The following is a 22,060-nucleotide window of genomic DNA, read 5'->3' on the forward strand; positions in this document are numbered from 1 at the left end:
GGTTGAATACTTATTGACTCAAGAAATTCAGCTTTTAATTTTTAATAAAGGTATAAACATTCAACTTTGACATTATGGAGTATTGCATGTAGGTCAGTGACACAAAATCTAAATATAATCAATTTATAAATTTAGTCTGATACAACAAAATTTCGAAAAAGTCAAGGGATGTGAATACTTTCTGAAAGGTTTTTGGCCTTTCTAGGGAGTTTTTCCTAGGGAGTTTTTCCTAGCCACCGTGCTTCTTTCACATGCATTGCTTGCTGTTTGGGGTTTTAGGCTGGGTTTCTGTACAGCACTTTGAGATATCAGCTGATGTACGAAGGGCTATATAAATACATTTGATTTGATTTGATTTTGATTTGAAAGCACTGTATGTGCAGTTTTAATGTTACAATATTTAAACCTCTAGGTGAGGATTTCAAAGGCTGAATACCAGACAACAGACAATTAATTGCATTAAGTAGTGTCTGTGTACTCTCACCAAACATAATTGAAATCTCATGCTAACTACCCAGCATACTGGGAGCATTCCCAGAACATTAGCTAAGATTCCCATTAAGTTCTAGTTAGGGTTTTATCTAACATTAAGATGATAACATCCCCAAAACATTCTAATAATGTTTTGATGAAAATACTAAATAAAAATGTTTTAAATAAGATATCCTTGGAATGTTCTCCTGACATTCACTAAAATGTTGTGCACAACATCTGTAACAACCACCACAGAACCTTCCCCCAAAGTTTCCAAGAAGGGTAAAAACAATGTACCAGTAACATTTTCACAGCCAACCAAAATGTGTTCAGTGAAAGTTCGCAGCAAATTTTCTCAAAACACAAAAACTGTTTAGTCATGATGATGATCATAATGTTTTTATAAAACATTCTCCTTATGTTGCAATAACATTCCCAGAACACATTTTGTCTGTTCTTTAAAAGTTCCCTGATTTTTCATTAGGTTGTGGGAAGAGTCTGTTGGGAACATTGTGGGGACATCACAAAAGATATGTTCCCAAAACACAAAAAACTGTTGAGTTGTGCAGATTGTACAATGTTTTGTTTAGGGTGCAAAAAAACATTCACCTGGTGTTAAAAGAATGTTCCAAGACCAAATGTTTTATGTTCTTTAAAAGTTCGTAAAACATTTCTTTAGGTTGTGGGAACATTGTGGGGATATGACAAGAGATAGTTTTAGTGTTATGGGAATCTATCCAGATGTGCTGACATTAACATTATGTTTGTATCAGTGTGCACAAAATATAAATTTAATGTTGCAAAAATGTTGACAGAAAAGCCTTTGAGTTATTTAAAGGTTCTCAAAACATTTAATTAGGCTTTGGGAACAGTGTGGGTACATTATAAGACATTTGCTTTGTTGTGGTAACATTCCTAAAAATTAAAGCTAGGTTACACAGGACATTCCTATAAGAATGCTGACATAATACCTAGTCTGGACCAAATAAAGACATCCTCTCTTTCAGTAGAGTATATCTGTGCCTCAACTTCACTGTTTTTTGGTTTTTAAAGAAACATGGTTAAAAATATATGAGGGATTGAACCTGCAATATTAAGATCTCCAACCAGATCATTAACCCTCTTCACCACCAGTGGATATCTTTGACCTTGCAGGATTTTTTCAGTCTAATATGGTCTATCAGGACACAGAACACATTTTCTGAGTTATTCAAATGTTCCCATTCTCTTCATATGCTGTGTACTGTAACATGCAACATGTCTGGGACTATATCAACAATGGACTAAGGAAACAAATGCCTAAAGATAGTTTTGGGGTGGAATTTTTCTTTAAACATTGTATGAATCCCCTCACAACTGAGCATATTTTGTTTTTTTAGTAACCCCTCTCTCCTCTCCCAAAACCGAATGAAATATTCTGGGAACCCTTAAAAGAAACATTCTATAAACAACTGGACAGTTTTTGTGTTATGAGAACATTTGCCGTGACCTAACGTATGTTCTGGGAACTTTCACAGAACCAATTTTTGTTTGCTGGTACCATGTCAGGTGAACTGTATATGATTGTCTGTGGAGAGAGACTACTGTCTGTGTGATTGACTCACCTCATAGTACTTGCCGTCCGTGTAGCATCCACAGTTCTGGGGCAGGATGCAGCCTTTGCCGTTGAGGACGTAGCCCTGGTCACACTGACAGCCCTCCACACAGTCCTGGGTGCACTCCCTCTGGCCTCGGGCTGGGGCACACTGCGGCTGGCACACTGACATGCAACCAGAGTAGTGGCTGTTGGCTGGGCACGTCAGCACTGAGGAAGGAGAAAAATAATCATGTCCTCAACGAAGATGTGGGTTAAGTCCAAAATGGCACCCTATTCCTTATGTACAGTAGTGCACTAGACAGACATGATAAACCTTTTTTCATTTACCTGGCAGTGGTACTCTGGACAGATTACAAGTCTGGGTGCATTTAGTGGATGGTAGACACAGAATAGATATGAACAAAATATTAGTTAGCTGTTCATGTGACAATGTATGTCATTGTATAGGAGGGGTTACATAAAGCTCCTGCTTGTGATTAATCTCTTCCTTAATAATATGACTGAAAACTCCATGTAACCTTTGTGAAAGTATAAGTTATTATTATCTAGTAGGCTATTTCTATTGAAGTGTAGTCCCATGTGAGCCTCAATTATTATTGTGCTCACCACAGGGCGTGTCACTTCTCCAGCCTAACACGCGCACCCCCTGGGTCTGGCATGTGCTGGTGTAGATCTGCAGCCAGTTGCAAATAGTTTCTGGGGCACCCTGGTCCAGGCACGTGTCCTGCAGACAGCTCTGGTAAAAGAACGCTGGCGCCACCTTGCTGTGACAGCGTGCAAACACACCACCGCGGTCCGCGATCAGCCCGCACAGACGCACTGCCTCGGGCTCCACAAACACGTACAGCCCGTCACCCAGGTGGAATCGGATTCCCGTGTAGCCCCCGCCTTCAACATTGATGCCTCCTCCCTCGACATTTTGGGCCCCGCCTTCCACGTTGGCATCTGTGACAAGGAGAGGGGCGTCGACGGCGCCGAGGCCTCTCTCGACCAATCCGCAACGTGGGCACGAGTCGCCGCACCCTACCTGGCAGAAGGTGTCCCGATCGGCCCAGGCCATACCCCAGTCGTTGGTGGTGAAGGTGGGCGGAGAGGAGAGTGGCATGCCCTGGCACAGGCCGCAGGTTGCGTTGTAGAGGCGTCTGGGCAGCGTGAGCAGGAGCAGGGTGTTCCAGTCGAAGGCTACCTTCAGGCCAAAGTCCGTCTCCAACACCAGCTGCATGCCGAAGGTGAAGATGTGGACCTTCCCTGGTCCCAGCTTCAGAGGCAGGTATAGACGCTCCTTATTCACCTAGGAGATAACATGAGAGAGAGTCATGGCTGTGTGTGTGCAGGGACGCCGTATAGGGGGGAAGTTAAGATGATTCTAAGGGCCTGTGACTGACAGGGGCCCTAAAAAGTTATTAGAACATGAGGTTAATAATTTGATATTGAAAAAAATTTACCTATCATCATTCATCTAATATTTTATTTACAATGTACTAATAAAACTGACGGTTTCTTTTCTTTTCTTGTTTTTGGCTAAAAGTAAACATCCAGAGAGCCTCTGTTTACATGAAATGGTTCGGTCCTGCCCCCAAACCGGGCTGGAATGGTACTTGCTAGCAGTGAGCTGCGAGTGAGGAGTATCATGTCTCGCTTCCTAAAGAAAAATCTGTCTTCCAAAAACAAAAAGAAAGACAGGAGAGAGAAAAGGGCGACAGTATGTCACCCAAATTTTCACAAAGGGAGGTGGGTGTAGTCCGTGAGTGGTGGAAATTAACCTGTTAGCTTAGTCCATAGTGAAATATGCTACTTTTGCTCCCCTAACATTAGTATCTTAATATTTTCACAGAAAATTCGGAGTGTTTACATATCGCACCTCTTTTAGTCGACATTTAAACAATGCAGGCAAACCTTTAGCAAGCTATTCACACTAAATCAGGCTGCTGGCCTTCTAGGCAGAGTTCCTCTGTCCAGTGTCTGTGTTCTTTTGCCCATCTTAATCTTTACTTTTTATTCGCCAGTCTTAGATATGGCTTATTCTTTGCAACTCTGCCTAGAATGCCAGCATCCCAGAGTCGCCTCTTCACTGTTGACGTTGAGACTGATGTTTTGAGGTTACTATTTAATGAAGCTGCCAGTTGAGGACTTGTGAGGCGTCTGTTTCTCAAACTAGACACTCTAATGTATTTGTCCTCTTGCTCAGTTGTGCACTGGGGCCTCCCACTCCTCTTTCTATTCTGGTTAAAGCCAGTTTGCGCAGTTCTGTGAAGGAAGTAGTACACAGCGTTGTACGAGATCTTCAGTTTCTTGGCAATTTCTCGCATGGAATAGCCTTCAATTCTTAGAACAAGAATAGACTGACGAGTTTCAGAAGAAAGTCTTTGTTCCTAGCCATTTTGAGCCTGTAATCGAACCCACAAATGCTGATGCTCCAGATACACAACTAGTCTTAAGAACTAGTCTTCTTTAATCAGCAGGACAGTTTTCAGCTGTGCTAACATAATTGCAAAAGGGTTTTCTAATGATCAATAAGCCTTTTAAAATTATAAACTTGGAATAGCTAACACAACTTGCCATTGGAAAACAGGAGTGATGGTTGCTGATAATGGGCCTCTGTATGCCAATGTAGATTTTCCATTAAAAATCTGGCGTTTCCAGCTACAATAGTCATTTACAACATTAACAATGTCTACACTGTATTTCTGATCAATTCGAGGTTATTTTAATGGATAAAAAATGTGCTTTTCAAAAACAAGGACATTTCTAAGTGACCCCAAACTTTTGAACGGTAGTGTATACACACACACACACACACACACACACACACACACACACACACACACACACACACACACAGTCAAAAGTTTGGACACACCTACGTTTTCAAGGGTTTTTCTTTATTTTTACTATTTTCTACAATAACAGTGAAGACATCAAAACTATGAAATAACACATATGGAATCATGTAGTAACCAAACAAGTGTTAAACAAATCAAAATATATTTCAAATTTGAGATTCTTCAAATAGCCACCGTTTGCCTTGATGACAGCTTTGTACACTCTTGGCATTCTCTCAACCAGCTTCACTTAGAATCATTTTCCAACAGTCTTGAAGGAGTTCACAAATATGCTGAGCACTTGTTGGCTGCTTTTCCTTCATCTGCAGTCCAAATCATCCCAAACCATCTCAATTGGGTTGAGATTGGGGGATTGTGGAGGCCAGGTCCTCTGATGCAGCACTCCATCACTCTCCTTCTTGGTCAAATAGCCTTTACACAGCCTGGAGGTGTGTTGGGTCATTGTCCTGTTGAAAAACAAATGATAGTCCCACTAAGCGCAAACCAGATGGAATGAAGAACAGTTGAAGTCAGAAGTTTACATACACCATAGCCAAATACATTTAAAACAGAGTTTTTCACAATTCCTCACATTTAATCATAGTAAAAATTCCTTGTCTTAGGTCAGTTAGGATCACCACTTTATTTTATTAAGAATGTGAAATGTCAGGATAATATTTATTTCATCACATTCCCAGTGGGTCAGAAGTGTACATGCACTCAATTAGTATTTGGTAGCATTGCCTTTAAATTGTTTAACTTGGGTCAAACGTTTCGGGTAGCCTTCCACAAGCTTCCCACAATAAGTTGGGTGAATTTTGGCCCATTCCTCCTGACAGAGCTGGTGTAACTGAGTCAGGATTGTAGGCCTCCTTGCTCGCACACGCTTTTTCAGTTCTGCCATTACATTTTCTATAGGATTGAGGTCAGGGCTTTTTGATGGCCACTCCAATACCTTGACTTTGTTGTCCTTAAGTCATTTTGCCACAACTTTGGAAGTATATGCTTGGGGTAATTGTCCATTTGGAAGACCCATTAGCAACCAAGCTTTAACTTCCTGACGGATGTCTTGAGATGTTCCTTCTATATTAAATATCTACATAATTTTCCTTTCTCACGATGCCATCTATTTTGTGAAGTGCACCGGTCCCTCCTGCAGCAAAGCACCCCCACAACATGATGCTTCAAGTTTGGGATGGTGTTCTTCGGCATTCAAGCCTCCCACTTTTTCCTCCAAACATAACGATGGTCATTACGGCCAAACAGTTCTATTTTTGTTTCATCAGACCAGAGGACATTTCTCCAAAAAGTACAATCTTTGTCCCCATGTGCAGTTGCAAACCGTAGTCTGGCTTTTTGTTTATGGCGGTTTTGGAGCAGTGGCTTCTTCCTTGCTGAGCGGCCTTTCAGGTTATGTCGATATAGGACTCATTTTACTGTGGATATAGGTACTTTTGTACCTGTTTCCTCCAGCATCTTCACAAGGTCCTTTGCTGTTGTTCTGGGATTGATTTGCACTTTTCGCACCGAAGTATGTTCATATCTAGGAGACAGAACGCGTCTCCTTCCTGAGCTGTATGACGGCTGCGTTGTCCCATGGTGTTAATACTTGCGTACTATTGTTTGTACAGATGAACGTGGTACCTTCAGGCCTTTGGAAATTGCTCCCAAGGATGAATCAGACATGTGAAGGTCTAAAAAAAAAAATCTGAGGTCTTGGCTGATTTTCTTTTGATTTTCCCATGATGTCAAGCAAAGAGGCACTGAGTTTGAAGGTAGGCCTTGAAATACATCCACTGGTACACCTCCAATTGACTCAAATGATGTCAATTAGCCTAGTAGAAGCATCTAAAGCCATGACATACTTTTCTGGAATTTTCCAAGCTGTTTAAAGGCACAGTCAAAGTAGAGTATGTAAACTTCTGATCCACTGGAATTGTGGTTCAGTGAATTATAAGTGAAATAATCTGTTCGTAAACAATTGTCGGAAAAATTACTAGTGTCATGCACAAAGTAGATGTCCTAACCGGCTTGCCAAAACTATAGTTTGTTAACAAGAAATGTGTGGATTGGTTGAAAAACGAGTTTAAATGATTCCAACCTAAGTGTATGTAAACTACCGACTTCAGCTGCATCACTGCAGAATGCTGTGGTAGCCATGCTTGTTAAGCTTGCCTTGAATTCTAAATAAATCACTGATAGTGTTACCAGCAAAGCACACTCACACCTCCTCCTCCATGCGGAGATCATCCCTTCACCAACTCTGCGTCTCACAAAGACACGGCGGTTGGAACCAAAAATCTGAAATTTGGACTCAGACCAAATGGACAGATTTCCACTGGTCTAATATTCACTGCTAATGTTTCTTGGTCCAAGCAAGTCTCTTCTTATTATTGGTGTCCTTTAGTAGTGGGTTCTTTGCAGCAATTATAGTGGATTTATCGGTGGTGACATTGTTTCCTAGCCTGTGCAGTGGGCAGCTGGGAGGAGGTGCTCTTATTCTCCATGGACTTTACAGTGTCCCCAAACTTTTTTGACTTTGTGCTACAGGATGCACATTTCTGCTTGAAAAAGCTAGCCTTAGCTTTCCTAACTGCCTGAGTTTCATCATAGCGCTTGATGGTTTTTGCGACTGCACTTGAAGAAACGTTCAAAGTTCTTGAAATTTTCCGGATTGACTTCATGTCTTAAAGTAATGATGGACTGTCGTTTCTCTTTGCTTATTTGAGCTGTTCTTGCCATAATATGGATGTGATCTTTTACCAAATAGGGCTTTCTTCTGTATAGCACACTTACCTTGTCACAGCACAACTGATTGGCTCAAAATGAATTAAGAAGGAAATAAATTCCACAAATTCACTTTTAACAAGGCACACCTGTTAATTGAAATGCATTCCAGGTGACTACCTCATGAAGCTGGTTGAGAGAATGCCAAGAGTGTGCAAAGCTGTCAGGGCAAACTGTCTGTGATTTATTTAGAATTCAAGGCACACTTAACCAGCATGGCCACAACAGCATTCTGCAGCGATATGCCATCCCATCTTTTTTGTGCTTAATGGGACTATCTTTTGTTTTTCAACCGGACAATGACCCAACACACCTCCAGGCTGTGTAAGGACTATTTGACCAAGAAGCAGAGTGATGGAGTGCTGTATCAGATGACCTGGCCTCCACAATCCCCCAACCTCAACCCAATTGAGAAGGTTTGGGATGAGTAGGACCGCAGAGTGAAGGAAAAGCAGCCAACAAGTGCTCAGCATATGTGGGAAATCCTTCAAGACTGTTGGAAAAGCATTCCAGGTGAAGCTGGTTGAGAGAATGCCAAGAGTGTGTAAAGCTGTCATCAAGGCAAAGGGTGGCTATTTGTAGAATCTCAAATATGAAATATATTTTTATTTGTTTATCACTTTTTGGGTTACTTCATGATTCCATATGTGTTATTTCATAGTTTTGATATCTTCACAATTATTCTACAATGTAGAAAATAGTAAAAATAAAGAAAAACCCTGGAATGAGTAGGTGTGTCCAAACTTTTGACTGGTACTGTATGTGTATATTTCTTTTTTTTGTTTTGTTTTGTTTAACAGGACAAATATAATGGGGCATGTGCCCTTGTGCCCCCTATGGTCATGATGCCTCTGTATGTCTGTTTGTTTGTGTTTGTGTGTGTGTGTGTGTTTATATCTTGTGGGTGTAAGTGTGAGTGTATAGGATCAAGTGTGTGTATTGTGGTTTTTCTCAGATCTTTGGGTTGGTTTGTGAACCCTTTCCAAATGTCGCTCAGGTCAGCCGTTCCTCTGAGCCCAATCCAGCCCGATAAAAGATGTTGATTGAAATAAGATCCACCCTGAGCCAATCAAAGAGGAATTCACTCTTTGCTCCGTTATTCTATAGGCTTGATTAGCAAATAACTCTCCCTTACACGTCCAACCACTGTGACCTTCACAATACATCAGTCACATTGGAAGGATGAATACGCACTGAAATTAAGACATAATAAGAACACATTTCCCCTGTCACTTTTCAGTTTGATTCTCTGAAAGGCATTGGAAGGATTATTGGCCTGTTCCCATTACTTACCACAGATGTTTCTTCCTAATAAAGTCTAACAAGACTGACTGTGCCTCAGAGTTTTCACACTACTGACTCAAACCAAACCAAGCATTACTGAGCATTTCACAAAGGACAATGTGAAACAAAAATATCAGAGCCAGTACAGTTTGGTTCAGGATGGAGAGGTAGTGTGAAAGGGGTATAATCCACTCACCGTGATGGTGTGTTTGTAGCTCCGAGACACCTCAATCTCATAGCCGTAGACTTCCAAGACGAACCCTCTCACCCAGATGGCCTGCCCCGTGTCCCTCTCCTCGTTCCGGGCTGACAGCTTGAAGTGAGGGAAGGTGGCGCTGCTGCTCGTCCCAGGCTGGGTGTCGGGGCTCTGATCCCCATCATCCTCCCCCACCACCCCGCCGTTGCACGCCGTTGTAGCCAGCCTCAAGGTACAGCTGCTCTGTAGCTCGAAGGGCACACCACCGAACGGAAGGAAGTGGCTGTAACCGGCGGCAACGCATAGCGCCTCGGTGCGCGGCTGGCAGAAGTAGAGGCCCTCAAGGCCCTCCTGGCAGTACTCGCCCTCCCCGCATGGTGCCAGCGTGCAGTAGACGCTGTTGTCCGAGCCGTTGCAGTAGCAGCGCTCTTTGCACTCCCAGTCGGTCCAGAAGGTTTGGTTGGTGGTCAGCTGCCGGCTGCCAAGATCGAGGCAGCCGCAGTCACTGCGTGCCACGCACTGGCCATCACGCAGCGCAAAGCCCTCCTCGCACTGACAACCCTCCTGGCAGGGCAGTGGGCACGGCTCGTCGAGCTCGTCAAGGCCGGCGCAGGTCAGCTGGCATGCGCTAGTGCACTCATCGAAGTGACTGTTCTCCGGACAGGGCAAGGCTGCGGGAAGGAGAGAGAGAAAGGTGGGAGAGAGAGATGAGAGTGGGGTAAGAGAGAAAGAGAGTGGGACGGTGAAAGAAAGAAAAGTAGAGAGATAAAGACAGATGACGAACAGAGACAGAAACAAGAGAAAGGGATATTCAGAATTAGCAGATTCAATGCGTGGTTCATAAAGGAAAAATACATGGTTAGTTAATCACTCAACAACATTCCAAGGTGGTGGTGGTGGGGGGACTAACTCACGGCAATTGGTAGCACTCCTCCAGGCGGCAAGGCCCACCTGGGCGTCCTGACAGGCTGAGGCATACGCCTGCAGCGAAGAGCAGAGCGCCGAGCGGTTTCCCTCCCGCACGCACATGTTGTACAGGCAGTTCCGGAAGAACGGCGAGGGGTTGACAGCACCGTGGCACGCCAGGAATGAGCTGTTCCCCGGGTCGTTGATGTTGCCGCACATCCATGGGCTCTGGTAGAGCCGCAGGTCCGTGCACATGCGGTACAGGTCGTCGCAATCGCCGTTACATGTCAGGTCGTCGGCGATGGCCCGCCAGCCTTCGGTAAAGAGTTCGGGGGATTCGGCCAGACGGCCGTTGGGTAGACGGAGGTCGTCACTGGCATTTCCGTTGAAGAGGCCGCACAGGCCACAGGTGGCGTTGTAAAAGAGGGTAGAGAGGGAGATGTTGAGGAAGCCCTGGCGGGTGTAGCGGACTAGGACCAATCCGCTGGACTCCACCACGGTGGCGTTGCCCGGGGCGCGGTAGATCATCAGGGTCTCCAGAGGGTGGATATAAGGTAGTAGTACCGGCTCACCGTTCAGCTGGGAATTAGAGACATCATAACATTGTGTCACAGACTGGTAATAGCAGGGTAAATTCATTTGAATGCAATCACTTTTTGACAGCATCCCTTTTGATTTAAACAAAACTTTCCATACATGTTTGCCCATGGAAGAAGTGGTCAGGAAGTTACTTTTTGGACCTGAATGCAAAAACATTCAGGAGATAAAAGTACTCAAAGTTTTGCATATCCCACCATACCTTGAGGCAACCATGTCTTTATCACTGGAAAAGATAAATGGTTGAGTTTGATATCTTTTAAAAGTTTACAAAACAGGTTTGTCAAACTATTTTATAATAATTTATTTAAAAAATAATACCATACACACATATATGGCATTATTTTACCTTAAACGTCAATTATCTAAAAATGTGTATATTCTGATTGTTTTCATATTCGCGTATGTTGTAGCTTAGACCCTACTTTACATCATTTTTTGGTGCCTGCCATTGGTTGATACAACATGCTCTTGAATACAGGGTGGGTGTAATTTCAATCATAGAAATGTAATTCATAGATTGGCTCTATCCCATCAGACAACTGCAATTTAGCTAGCACACCATTGAAATTGAATTTACATTTTTACTTCGAATTACTACAACAAAGATGGCCGCCGAATCACCCACCGTTGAATGTCAACTTAAATGGTCATGTCTATTCTATTATCTATATTTCTATGATTTCAATAGGTTTCCTATGGAAGATTGACAGTATTATTTGAAACAAAAGATATTCCCATCCAAGTCAACATTCTCTGATGTGTGGACCTCCAATCATCTTTGTGGTACCATTTGAAAGTTGAAATGTAAATGTTATGAAAAAAAATGTAAATGACACCCATATTCAAGAGCGTGTTGAGAGCAACCGATGGCGAGCACAACACAAAGTGATGATGTAAAATGAAGTGTAAGCTACAACATATGCAAATATGAAAACTCTAGTTTATGCGTTTTTAGATAATTGATGTTTAAGGTAAAAAAAATGACAAAAAACATGTCCAAGAAAAATGATCAAGTAGTTTGACAACCCTGTTTGTAAGCTTTTAAATCAATCTCAACCATTTATCTTTTCCAGTGATGACGACATGACATGGTGGGGTATAAAAATAGGTCAACTTTGAGCACCTTTATCTCCAATATGTCCCTTTCAAGGTTTCATTCAAATCAAAAGGGGTGCTGTCAAAAAGCAATTGAATTCAAATAGATTTACCCAGCAGCAACATTGAATCACTGTAATGTAGTGTTGGGATATACATATTCCAGCTAAATTACTTTCAGCATGAGAAAGGTATCTCATGATGACATTAGACTTTCAGGGCCAGTTTCCCAGACTGATATTTAGCCAACCCTTGGTGTAAAAGTATGTTAAATGGAGTTTCTCCACTGGAAGTGATACTTAGTCCAGAAGTAAAGTTAGCCTAGGTCTGGAAAACCGACCGGCAATGATGCTTTCTGAATACATTTTCAACAGAATCTTTACAGATCTCTTTATCTGTCTGGAGACTCATACGTTTTCTCTCAATCATAAGACTGATGTAGCACCAAAATAGCCTGGTCCCATACTGTACGTTTTGCATGACAATGAACAAACAGAGAGAAAAGTTGGCTAAAACACAAACAGACTGGAGCACCAGGCTTTAATACTGACCTTCACTGTGTCAAAGTCTGATCCACCCATCTGGGCCTCCAGGTTGGCCACCCTGACCACCACGGGCCTCATCCAGGCCGGACCCTTGTTCACCAACCGCCGGCCCATCTTCACCTCCACAGCCGATACGTTGGCTGGCGTCGGCCCGCACGACCTCAGCAGGTAGTAGGAGCTGTCGTCCGGAAAGAGCATGGAGGCCCCGTCGAAAGAGGCTGTCACAACATTCTGGCCCAGAGAACACACTCCCTCCCTGCGGGGGTAACAACCCAACAGGCCGACCTCCGCCACACACACCTCGCCTTCTCTACACGAGTCGTTGAAGCAAGAGACTTCGCCATTGGGCCCACAGACACAGCGCAGGGTACACTCTCTGGCCTCGCCAGTGGGGCCCACCCAGAAAGTGTCGTTGAGGGGGTAGTATAGGCCGTCCCGCTCGCAGCCGCAGTCCTGCCGCCGGACACAACGGCTGCCACTCAGCACGTAGCCCTGGTCGCACTGGCAGCCCTCGGTGCACGGGTGGGCACAGTACAGGTGAGCGGTGAGGTCTGAGCAGGAGGCCGGGCAGGCACTGGTGCACACCTGGTAGTGGCTGGACTCAGGGCATGTCAGGGCTGGCAGCAAATCAAAGGAGAAAGAGGATGTTATATTAGAAATTATATTAATGAAACATTGTTATGCTGTTATGTGTTAAATGATTACCACTGTAAGTTGTACTATGATATTGTGGGGGCAAAGAAAGAATGAGAGATAAAGACAGCTGTTGGAGTAAGCAATATTAACCACATCTAACAGAAACAGCAAGTTACATCTTTATTTTAGGGATAAGTAGCTATGAGTCCCTTTCATGTCCAAACAAAACCATTCCTACCCCGACATATAGATACATGTGGGACAGAAGAGCACCCACCACAGAAGGTGCGTGACCTCCAGGGTCGTATAGTGACCCCCAGGGCTTGGCAGGCTAAGGCATAGGCCTGGATGGCCTGACAGAGGGTGGTAATGTTGTCCCTGTTACTGCACATGTCGTAGACACAACTATAGACGAAGGCCGTGGGGTCCACCACTGCTCTGCAGTCCCTGAAAGGCCCGTCTGTCTTGTTGATGAGTCCACAGTAGTCCGGGCGGAAGTAGAACGCCTCGGTCAACGGGTCACAGATACTGCAGTTCTGGGCGCAGCCATCCGTGCAGCGCCAGTCAGCGTCCTCTGCCCGCCAGCTGCCACCTAGCTCCACCACACTCTCGGCCAGCGAGCCGTCGGGCAGCACGGGGTCGTCGGCAGGGTCGTCGTTATAGTTACCACACAGGCCGCATGTGTTGTTGAAGTAGGAGCTGGGCAGGGAGATAGAGGCATAGTGCTGCCCGTCGTAAGACACCAGGAGGCCAAAGTCGGTCTCCAGGGCGACAGCAACACCTGACTGGTACACCCTGACCGCACCCAGCTGGAGTTGGACTGGCAGTGTCTTTACCAGCCCATCCACCTGGAAAAGAAAGAGCTAGGAGATTCAGGGCGGATTATGGAGTTTAGTACCACGTAAACACCATATTCGATAACCAATAGAGCGGTACACAGAATCTGCTGTTCTTACCTGTCAAACTACGTGATCAAACCACTGTTATGTACCTAGCCTCACCTGTACAGTGCCCTGGCTGCCCTTAGGCAGGGTGACGCGGTGGCCGTACACCTCCACAGTGACGTCCCTCAACCAGGATACGGAGGCCACGCCGCGGTTCTCGTTCTTTGCCTCCACGCTGAAGAAGGGCAAGCCAGCCACCTCCCAGCATGGCCGTGCCAGCAAATAGGAGCAGGTGCCCTGGAAGTGGTAGAGGAAGCCGTCAAAGGTATGGTAGTGTGGGTCACCGAAGACCACGCAGGTGCTGGTGCGCGTGGGCTGGCAGTAGAATGCACCCTCCTGCTGCTCGCATGTTTCCAGCTGGCCGCATGGCGCCTCCTGACAGAGCACCTCGTTGTCCATGTCTAGGCAGCGGCACCGCTGGGAGCACTGGTCAGACAGCCAGAAGATCTCGCCGCGGCGATAGAACCGCCCTAGGAGAAGATATGGACATTCCTAATGACTATGGGGTCTTCCCGAACCTAGATATTTTTCCAGTGTGTCGTCTTTGTTATGTTCCACTTCATACTCACCATTGTAACTGCAACCATTGGCTGGGTCTATCAGGGCAGTGTCTATACGGAAGACCCAGCGGCCAGGCAGGTTAACATTGGTCGTCTGCTCGATTTCAACCACGTCATTGGAGCGGGACCCAGGCAGGTTGAGGAAGTGACCAATGTCTCCTCCATTAAAACCTGACTGGAAATGGGAGAGATGGGGAAAGGCAAGTGAGGAGGTTATCACTTACTTAGAGGTGGGAGGCATCAAGATTGTTCTGCTGTATTTGAGCTATATCTGGGGGGTTGGTCTTCTGTGTTTTAGAGGTCATAGGAGGGACTACATGATTGGTCTGATATGGTTTTAGGGGAGGTATATGGGACATCATGGTTGGTTGGTTGGTTGGTTAGATGTGTTTTAGGGGTGGTACATGGGGAAATGTGATTGGTTTGATGTGTGCCGTTGGTGGTATATGTGGGTTATCATGATTGGACTACCTGTGCTGTGGTTCCACCTAAACCAGTCAGAGGGTCTCCTCCACTGGCAGTGCCTGTGCTCCAGTTGATCTCTCCATAGTTGAACATGGAAAAGCATGACAGACCATCTGATATCAATACAGCCTGAAACGTGTTAACCTATAGAGAGGTGAGAATATGCAGGCATAGTAAGTTCAATATGAGCCCAAAGAGAGAAAAAAGAAAAACACTGAGTGAGACTAAACAAAGATTCACCACCTGGCAGAACTAACCTTTAACCTAAACAAATAACCACATATTAGACTAAACAAATACTTACCTAGAGGTTCAATGAGATTTCTATTTGAGGCAACAACATATGAACATTTACTTTCAGTTCTGGCTAAGGATCACAGACACACATGATTTTTTACATTTCTTCTGGGATAAATGGTAATGTCAGTGGCCATCGTCAACTAAGGCCACATACTGTAAAATGCCAATTCAGGTACCATCTCTTTTCTTGTGCGTGTGCCTAAAGGTGTTTTGAGTGTGGAGCATAATAATCCCTGTGATTAGTGATTGTGGTTATTTTACCGGGGTGGTCTGACTGCCTCCGTAGAAGGTGACCTGGTGCCAGGTTGTGATGAAGACCCAGGTGGCTGTGAAGGTGGGCATGTTCTTGAAGTACTTGCGGATGTCTTGTGAGGCCCGCTCCAGTAATTCTGGGTCTGTGCTCTCGCGGTAGTACACGTCTCCGCGGATGCCGTTGTGCACGTCAGCCCATAGTGGGGCGATGAAGGATCTGCTGTCACTCAGCGGGAAGGCCTCGGGGGTGAACTGGCTCACCTGCACGTTGAAGGAGATCACACCGTTGTTGTTGACCTGCAGAGATTGAGAGGGAGGCACGGTCCCGATTGATGTGTTGATGAACAGATTGATGATAAAAAGAGCAATTAATGGTTAAGTGAATGATATGGTGGATTAACATTTCTCTAAGATATTTGCTGTTATTGAAGGAAATAAGGGTATATAGGAGCTTACATAGATTGAGCGATAGGGGTTATTAAAGAAAATGAATGGCATGAGTATAATTATTTCAGTGGAACTTCCATCATCCATCTTGGGTGTCTCCAGATCTCGGTGGACGGGCCCATAGGGGTACATGATCTCTTGAGAAAGAGCTGAAAGAAGAAGTAGGGAGACAATTGTAACAGGTCTAGCAAAGAAGGGAGAACAACTGGTCAAATTTTTAGATAGACTACTCATGTCATCTGAGACATTTTGGAGAATTCAATCAAGATAAGATCAATGTCGTGCTTGTTTAACCAGAAAGAAAGGGAAAATAACTTATGCCTTCTAAACATACTGAACTTTCACTCTTTCATAACGGTCTATAAGACAGTGGTCCTTAACTAATTTGCTCTGATACCTCTATATAAGATACAGAAAACATGTGAATCAGAATGGGATCCACTTCACTCACCTTCTCTCTGGGTAAAGAAGCTAAAGAGGTGGAACAGAATGACTGGAGTGCCTGGCCTGAGCATCCTAGATGGAGGAAAGAGAAAGAGGGGATTGAAGTAAGTCCACTGGGGACAATGAGAGTGAGAATAGTTAATTCAGGACAAAGCATTTAACGAGAGTTATTCAGGAAGGGCTTGTTGATTGAGTTTTTCGGATTCTCCATAGCCATAGACCCCCAAAACCTCATGAACAACAGCGCCAGCAACTAGAACCCTATGTCTTCTAGGAGGCTGATACCAAAGAAGGGTAAAAATGACTCACAGAGACAACTTCTCATAAACAAGAGCATTTAACAAGAGCACTGGGGAGCAAGGGAGTACCGGCCAGCCGGTCGACGACGACGACACGTAACTTCTTTAAAATCAGTCTCCCATGTCTCCCTTGGGAGTACCCCCTTCTCCCTGCCGCGGTGGCCCGTTAAAGGAGCCCTGAAAAGGCCCCATTATGCATTCAGGAACAATGTGTCAGGATCACATTCGCCTTGCGGTCCCGTGTGAGTGGACCACGGTGGGGCTGTGCCCTCTCAAAGCCATGGACCCTGCGGCCCAACCCAAGCCTCTCCGCTCCAGAGTCTCCTTGATGGGAGCTGGGCCTGGGAGCTCATTACCACGTCTGTTTGGGAGCCATGTCTTGTTGGCTAAAGAGAGGGGAGCGTAAACAGTGGGGCACTAATGGCTTTAATTGAGCAGGCTTGAATTGCTAGGGTTCTTACTGTGGCCCTCTGGGGTTGCGTCGGTGCCTGGCTTGGCCGGCTTCCCACTGCCAAACCAGAATGTACAGCCAAGTCCATCCAAGGGAAAATTCCTGATCTAATTCAATTCAACATTTGATTGAATGGTAGCTGAATGTTGATTGAATGGTTGTTGTCAATTGAATGTAAAAATACCATTTAACGTTGTGTCCTGTCTTATTTGTGTATGTAAGACGCTTGGAGAAAGTCCCAAAGGGGTTCAATGGTTAAGGTATTACTTCATTACTGATTTGAAAAACCAAAACTCAAGGTACTTTTTTTGCATAGGTGTATTTTTAATTGCGTTTGAAACTGATCACAGAGAATAGCATGTTTTATTCATAATGGACAATGTTAATTGATATCCATGCCCGTTGTTCTACATAATCCAAATTAAGCGTTTGTAGATATAGTTTAAAAAACATTCATTTATAAAACTAGATCTATGTAAATTTGTATTGTTTTTATGTATTAGTTCATGTGGCTCTTGACCTTTTTGCTAAGAATGAGAGATACAATATCATATGCAACATTCTGGGCACAAACTGGTTGAACCAACATTGTTTCGAAGTAATTTTACAACATATTGTGATGTGGAATCTATGTGGAAAATATATTGGATTTGAAAAAAGTCATCAACGTAAACTGGTGGAATTTCAACCACAGGATTATGTCATCATTGTAACCAATTTTCAACATAGACAAACCTTGTATAAAATATGTTGAATTTGTACCTTTGAAACAATGTCAGATCTTCAATGTTATATCCACTATCAGAAAAAAAACCAATAGGCTAGGCAGCACATCCTACTGGAGAGTTGATCTATTTACAGCTATTTGTTTGGCGATCCATCCAGGATTTTAACCAAGCCCTGGTTTAGCTTTGTCACTACTAACAATGTGTTACTGTGAGAATGATTATTGAGAGATCTCTTAATACGTGAATATATTTCACTAATATATTTCGCTATCGAAGTCATTCCTTTTTTGATATATTGTATTTTAGTTTTTTTTTGGGGACGTCACACTTGCGCAGACCCAAGTTCCCATCGTATCCACACTCAGTGTTGTTTCTAATACTTGTAAGACTCTACCCCATATGACAAATTGTGTTTTATTTCTGTCTTAAATAATGAAGCATTATATTCTTCCATTCTCTTAACGTTGGAGTATCATTTGACTCACAGTATTTAAGTAATAGCATCTTCAGTATGTCACAAAAATAATATTGTCCAACCCACTGGGTATCTCACCGCACCCCCATATGCCATGTCTTGAAATATGCAGATGGCTGGATTAAAAGTCAATTTACATTGTCAAACTTCTGACATCCAACTTTCTAACTCTGCCTTTAACTTTTGGACTTCATAGCACTCGCAGAAGTTATGAATTATTTAGTTATCGTTAGTTTTACACTTAAGACATGACTCTGACATTGTTGTTTCTAATTAAAGCATTTGTATCTTTAAGAATTATAAACTGGTTTGGCGGGTACTGATTTTGTGAGGGCTGTGAGGTGTTTACCAGGTTTATTTGGCATAAAATAGTATGTTTTCTTTGAGTTTAACCTGAAGTTGTTGGCTCTCTTCAAAAGTAAAATATCATATTCCTGTTTAAGTTCAGAAATTGTATTATCTTCTTTACCGTGTAAAGATTTTTAAAATCTTTTTTCGAAGATAGAAATTAAATACAAATAAATCACTAACTCAGATTTAATTTTTGCAGAGTATGAGATTATCATTCCCCTAAAGGACGCCTTAAAAGCATCCCAAATTATGTCAGGGGTCAGCTTTTCTCTGTCCTCTATGTAATCTGTATCTGTAATGCAACATTTATTTTTGTTTTCATTTACATATTTAATACCTTTTGGGTCTTGAAGATGCAATCTGTTCATTCTCCATAGTCTGTCACTAAGTGTATTTTCTGTGGGTACAATTAAGCATGACACATGAGAATGATCCAATATCACTATACAGTGCATTCAGAAAGTATTCAGACCCCTTGACCTTTTACACATTTCGTTACATTACAGCCTTATTCTAAAATGGATTTAATTGTTTTTGCCCCCTCATCAATCTGCACACAAACCCCATAATGACAAAGCAAAAACAGGTTTTTAGAAATGTTTGCACATTGCCTCGATCTTGACTAGTCTCCCAGTCCGGACCAAAAGGCTCCTTAACAGCTTCTACCCCCAAGCCATAAGACTGCTGAACAAATTAATCAAATGGCCACTGGACTATTTACATTGACACCCCCCCCCCCCCTCCATTTGTTTTATACACTGCTGCTACTCGCTGTTTATTGTCTATGCAGTCACTTAACATCTACCTACATGTACAAATTACCTTGAATAACCTGTACCCCTGAACATTGAATCGGTACCGGTACCCCCTGCATATAGCCTTGTTATTGTTATTTTGTGTTACTTTTTATTATTCTTTACTTTAGTTTATTTGGTAAATATTTGGTCAACTCTTCTTGAACTGCACTGTTGGTTAAGGGCTTGTAAGTAAGCATTTCATGGTACGGTCTACACCTGTTGTATTAGGCGCATGTGACAAATAAAGTTGTTTTGATTTGAGTCCCTGCCACTGAAAAACATTCCCACTGCATGATGCTGCCACCACCATGCTTCACCGTATGGATGGTGCCAGGTTTCCTCCAGATGTGACGCTTGGCATTCAGGCCAAAGAGCTCAATCTTGGCTTCATCAGACCGAAAAATCTTGTTTCTTGGTCTGAGAGTCGTTAGGTGCCTTTTGGCACACTCCAAGCGGATGTGCCTTTTACTGAGGAGTGGCTTCCGTCTGGCCACTACCATAAAGGCCTGATTGGTGGAGTGCTGCAGAGATAGTTTTCTAGAGGGTTCTCCCATCTCCACAGAGGAATTCTAGAGCTCTGTCAGAGTGACCATTGGGTTCTTGGTCACCTCCCTGACCAAGGCCCTTCTCCTCCGATTGCGCAGTTTAGGCCGATTGGCCAGCTCTAGGAAGAGTCTTGGTGGTTCCAAACTTATTCTATTTATGAATGATGGAAGCCGCTGTGTTCTTGGGGACCTTCAATGCTGCAGACCTTTTGTGGTACCCTTCCCCAGATCTGTGCCTCTCCTCGACACAAACCTGTCTCGGAGCTCTACGAACAATTCCTTCAATCTCATGGCTTGGTTGTTGCTCTGACATGCACTGCCATCTGTGGGACCTTGTATAGACAGGTGTGTGCCTTTCCAAATCATGTGCAATCAATTGAATTTACCACAGGTGGACTCCAATCAAATTGTAGAAACATCTCAAGGATGATCAACGGAAACAGAATGAACGTGAGCTCACTTCCGAGTCTCATATCAAAGAGTCTGAATACTTACGTAAATAAGGTATTTCTGTTCATTTTTTATACATTAGCAAAAATTCTAAAAGCCTGTTTTTGCTTTGTCATTATGGGGTGTGTAGATTACTGAGATAATTTTTTTGGGGGAAAAAGTCAAGGGGCCTGAAAATTTTCCCAAAGCACCGTATCATGTATTTTAAAACCCAGTATATTGTTGAGTGCATTTTTGTAAATAAAAATGTAGTCAATTCTTGAATAGCTTTCCTTACTTTGAGACAAAATGGAATAGTCTTTTGTAGTTGGGAATAATAATCTGCAGGTATCCTGTAAAATATTTGAAGAGATGAAAATGTTCAGCCTCTGGAGGTTCCTTGAATTTCACCTTTTTATTGCCATGTCTGTCTAACTTGCTAAATGTTTGATCACCTGCTAAAATAATAGTTCCAGTCTGGGGTTGACCTAATATAGCTTGAATTATATCTAAAAACACCAGGTTTGCACCTGGGAGGATATACAATGAAATCAATGTGTATATTTCCTCATGTAAGGTATAATTCAAATTAGAAAATGTCCTTCTTGGTCCGTATGCTGGGATATACAGTAATGGAAAAGGGTGTATTCCTATTTATCAGGATACCTACACTTCTGCTGTTACTACAGTAGGTGGCAGCATAGGCCTATCCAACCAGATTCTCTTTAAATATTACATTTATCATTTTTTGAGGTGTAGCTCTTGCATAAAAACCACAACAACTGACAATCTCTTTAAATATTCAAGAACCTTATGCTTTTTTTTGTCATCATGAAGCCTGTGCACATTCTATGTAATCAGTTGGATTTTGTTGGTGTTTACTTGTATAGAATCAAAGTTAACCATATTTGTTCGGTCTCTCATTGAAGAACCCGATAAAACATTTTAGCAGACATGTCATATGAGGGCGGTGGACATCCCATAGATATGGAAGACTCGTAGTATGAATACATGGTTATAGTATACATCACATAAATAAAACATATGAACATGTAGGCTGAGCAAACATTTAACAAGAACACAAATTACATAAAGCAATACTTACAGTTGAAGTCGTAAGTTTACATACACCTTAGCCAAATACATTTAAACTCAGTTTTTAACAATTCCTGACATTTAATCAGAGTAAAAATTCCCTGTCGTAGGTCAGTTAGGATCACCACTTTATTTTAAGAATGTAAAATGTCAGAATAATAGTAGAGAGTGTGATTTATTTCAGCTTTTATTTATTTATTCACATTCCTAGTGGGTCAAACGTTTGCATACAATCAATTAGTATTTGGTAGCACTGCCTTTAAATTTTTTAACTTGGGTCAAATGTTTCGGGTAGCCTTCCACAAGCTTCGCACAATAAGTTTGGGTGAATTTTGGCCCATTCCTCCTGACAGAGCTGGTGTAACTGAGTCAGGTTTGTAGGCCTCCATGCTCGCACACACCTTTTCAGTTCTGCCCACACATTTTCTATAGGATTGAGGTCAGGCATTGTGATGGCCACTCCAATACCTTGAATTTGTTGTCCTAAAGCCATTTTGCCACAACTTTGGAAGTATGCTTGGGGTCATTGTCCATTT

At 43.1% G+C, this 22,060-nt stretch overlaps 1 protein-coding gene across 3 annotated transcripts in view; it reads right to left on the reverse strand.

Moving 5' to 3' along the window:
• The window catches only part of tecta (tectorin alpha), a 41,720-nt gene that overhangs the window by 16,156 nt on the left and 3,504 nt on the right, over positions 1-22,060 (reverse strand). For all 3 annotated transcript variants that reach the window (XR_006769664.1, XM_045717280.1, XM_014197767.2), the window contains exons 2-13: positions 16,362-16,426; positions 15,920-16,059; positions 15,473-15,760; positions 14,918-15,055; positions 14,456-14,621; positions 13,944-14,356; positions 13,220-13,790; positions 12,313-12,923; positions 10,075-10,645; positions 9,161-9,831; positions 2,678-3,362; positions 2,079-2,278 (exon numbers count right to left, since the gene is read on the reverse strand). Coding sequence is in view for 2 of the 3 variants with exons in the window: in XM_045717280.1 (XP_045573236.1) it covers positions 2,079-2,278; positions 2,678-3,362; positions 9,161-9,831; positions 10,075-10,645; positions 12,313-12,923; positions 13,220-13,790; positions 13,944-14,356; positions 14,456-14,621; positions 14,918-15,055; positions 15,473-15,760; positions 15,920-16,059; positions 16,362-16,425 (4,518 nt within the window). In the remaining variant the exon portion in view is untranslated. The remainder of the gene's footprint in view (positions 1-2,078; positions 2,279-2,677; positions 3,363-9,160; positions 9,832-10,074; positions 10,646-12,312; positions 12,924-13,219; positions 13,791-13,943; positions 14,357-14,455; positions 14,622-14,917; positions 15,056-15,472; positions 15,761-15,919; positions 16,060-16,361; positions 16,427-22,060) is intronic.

The sequence above is a fragment of the Salmo salar genome, chromosome ssa04 (genome assembly GCF_905237065.1).
Source record: "Salmo salar chromosome ssa04, Ssal_v3.1, whole genome shotgun sequence".
In the NCBI taxonomy this organism is placed as follows: Eukaryota; Metazoa; Chordata; class Actinopteri; order Salmoniformes; family Salmonidae; genus Salmo; species Salmo salar.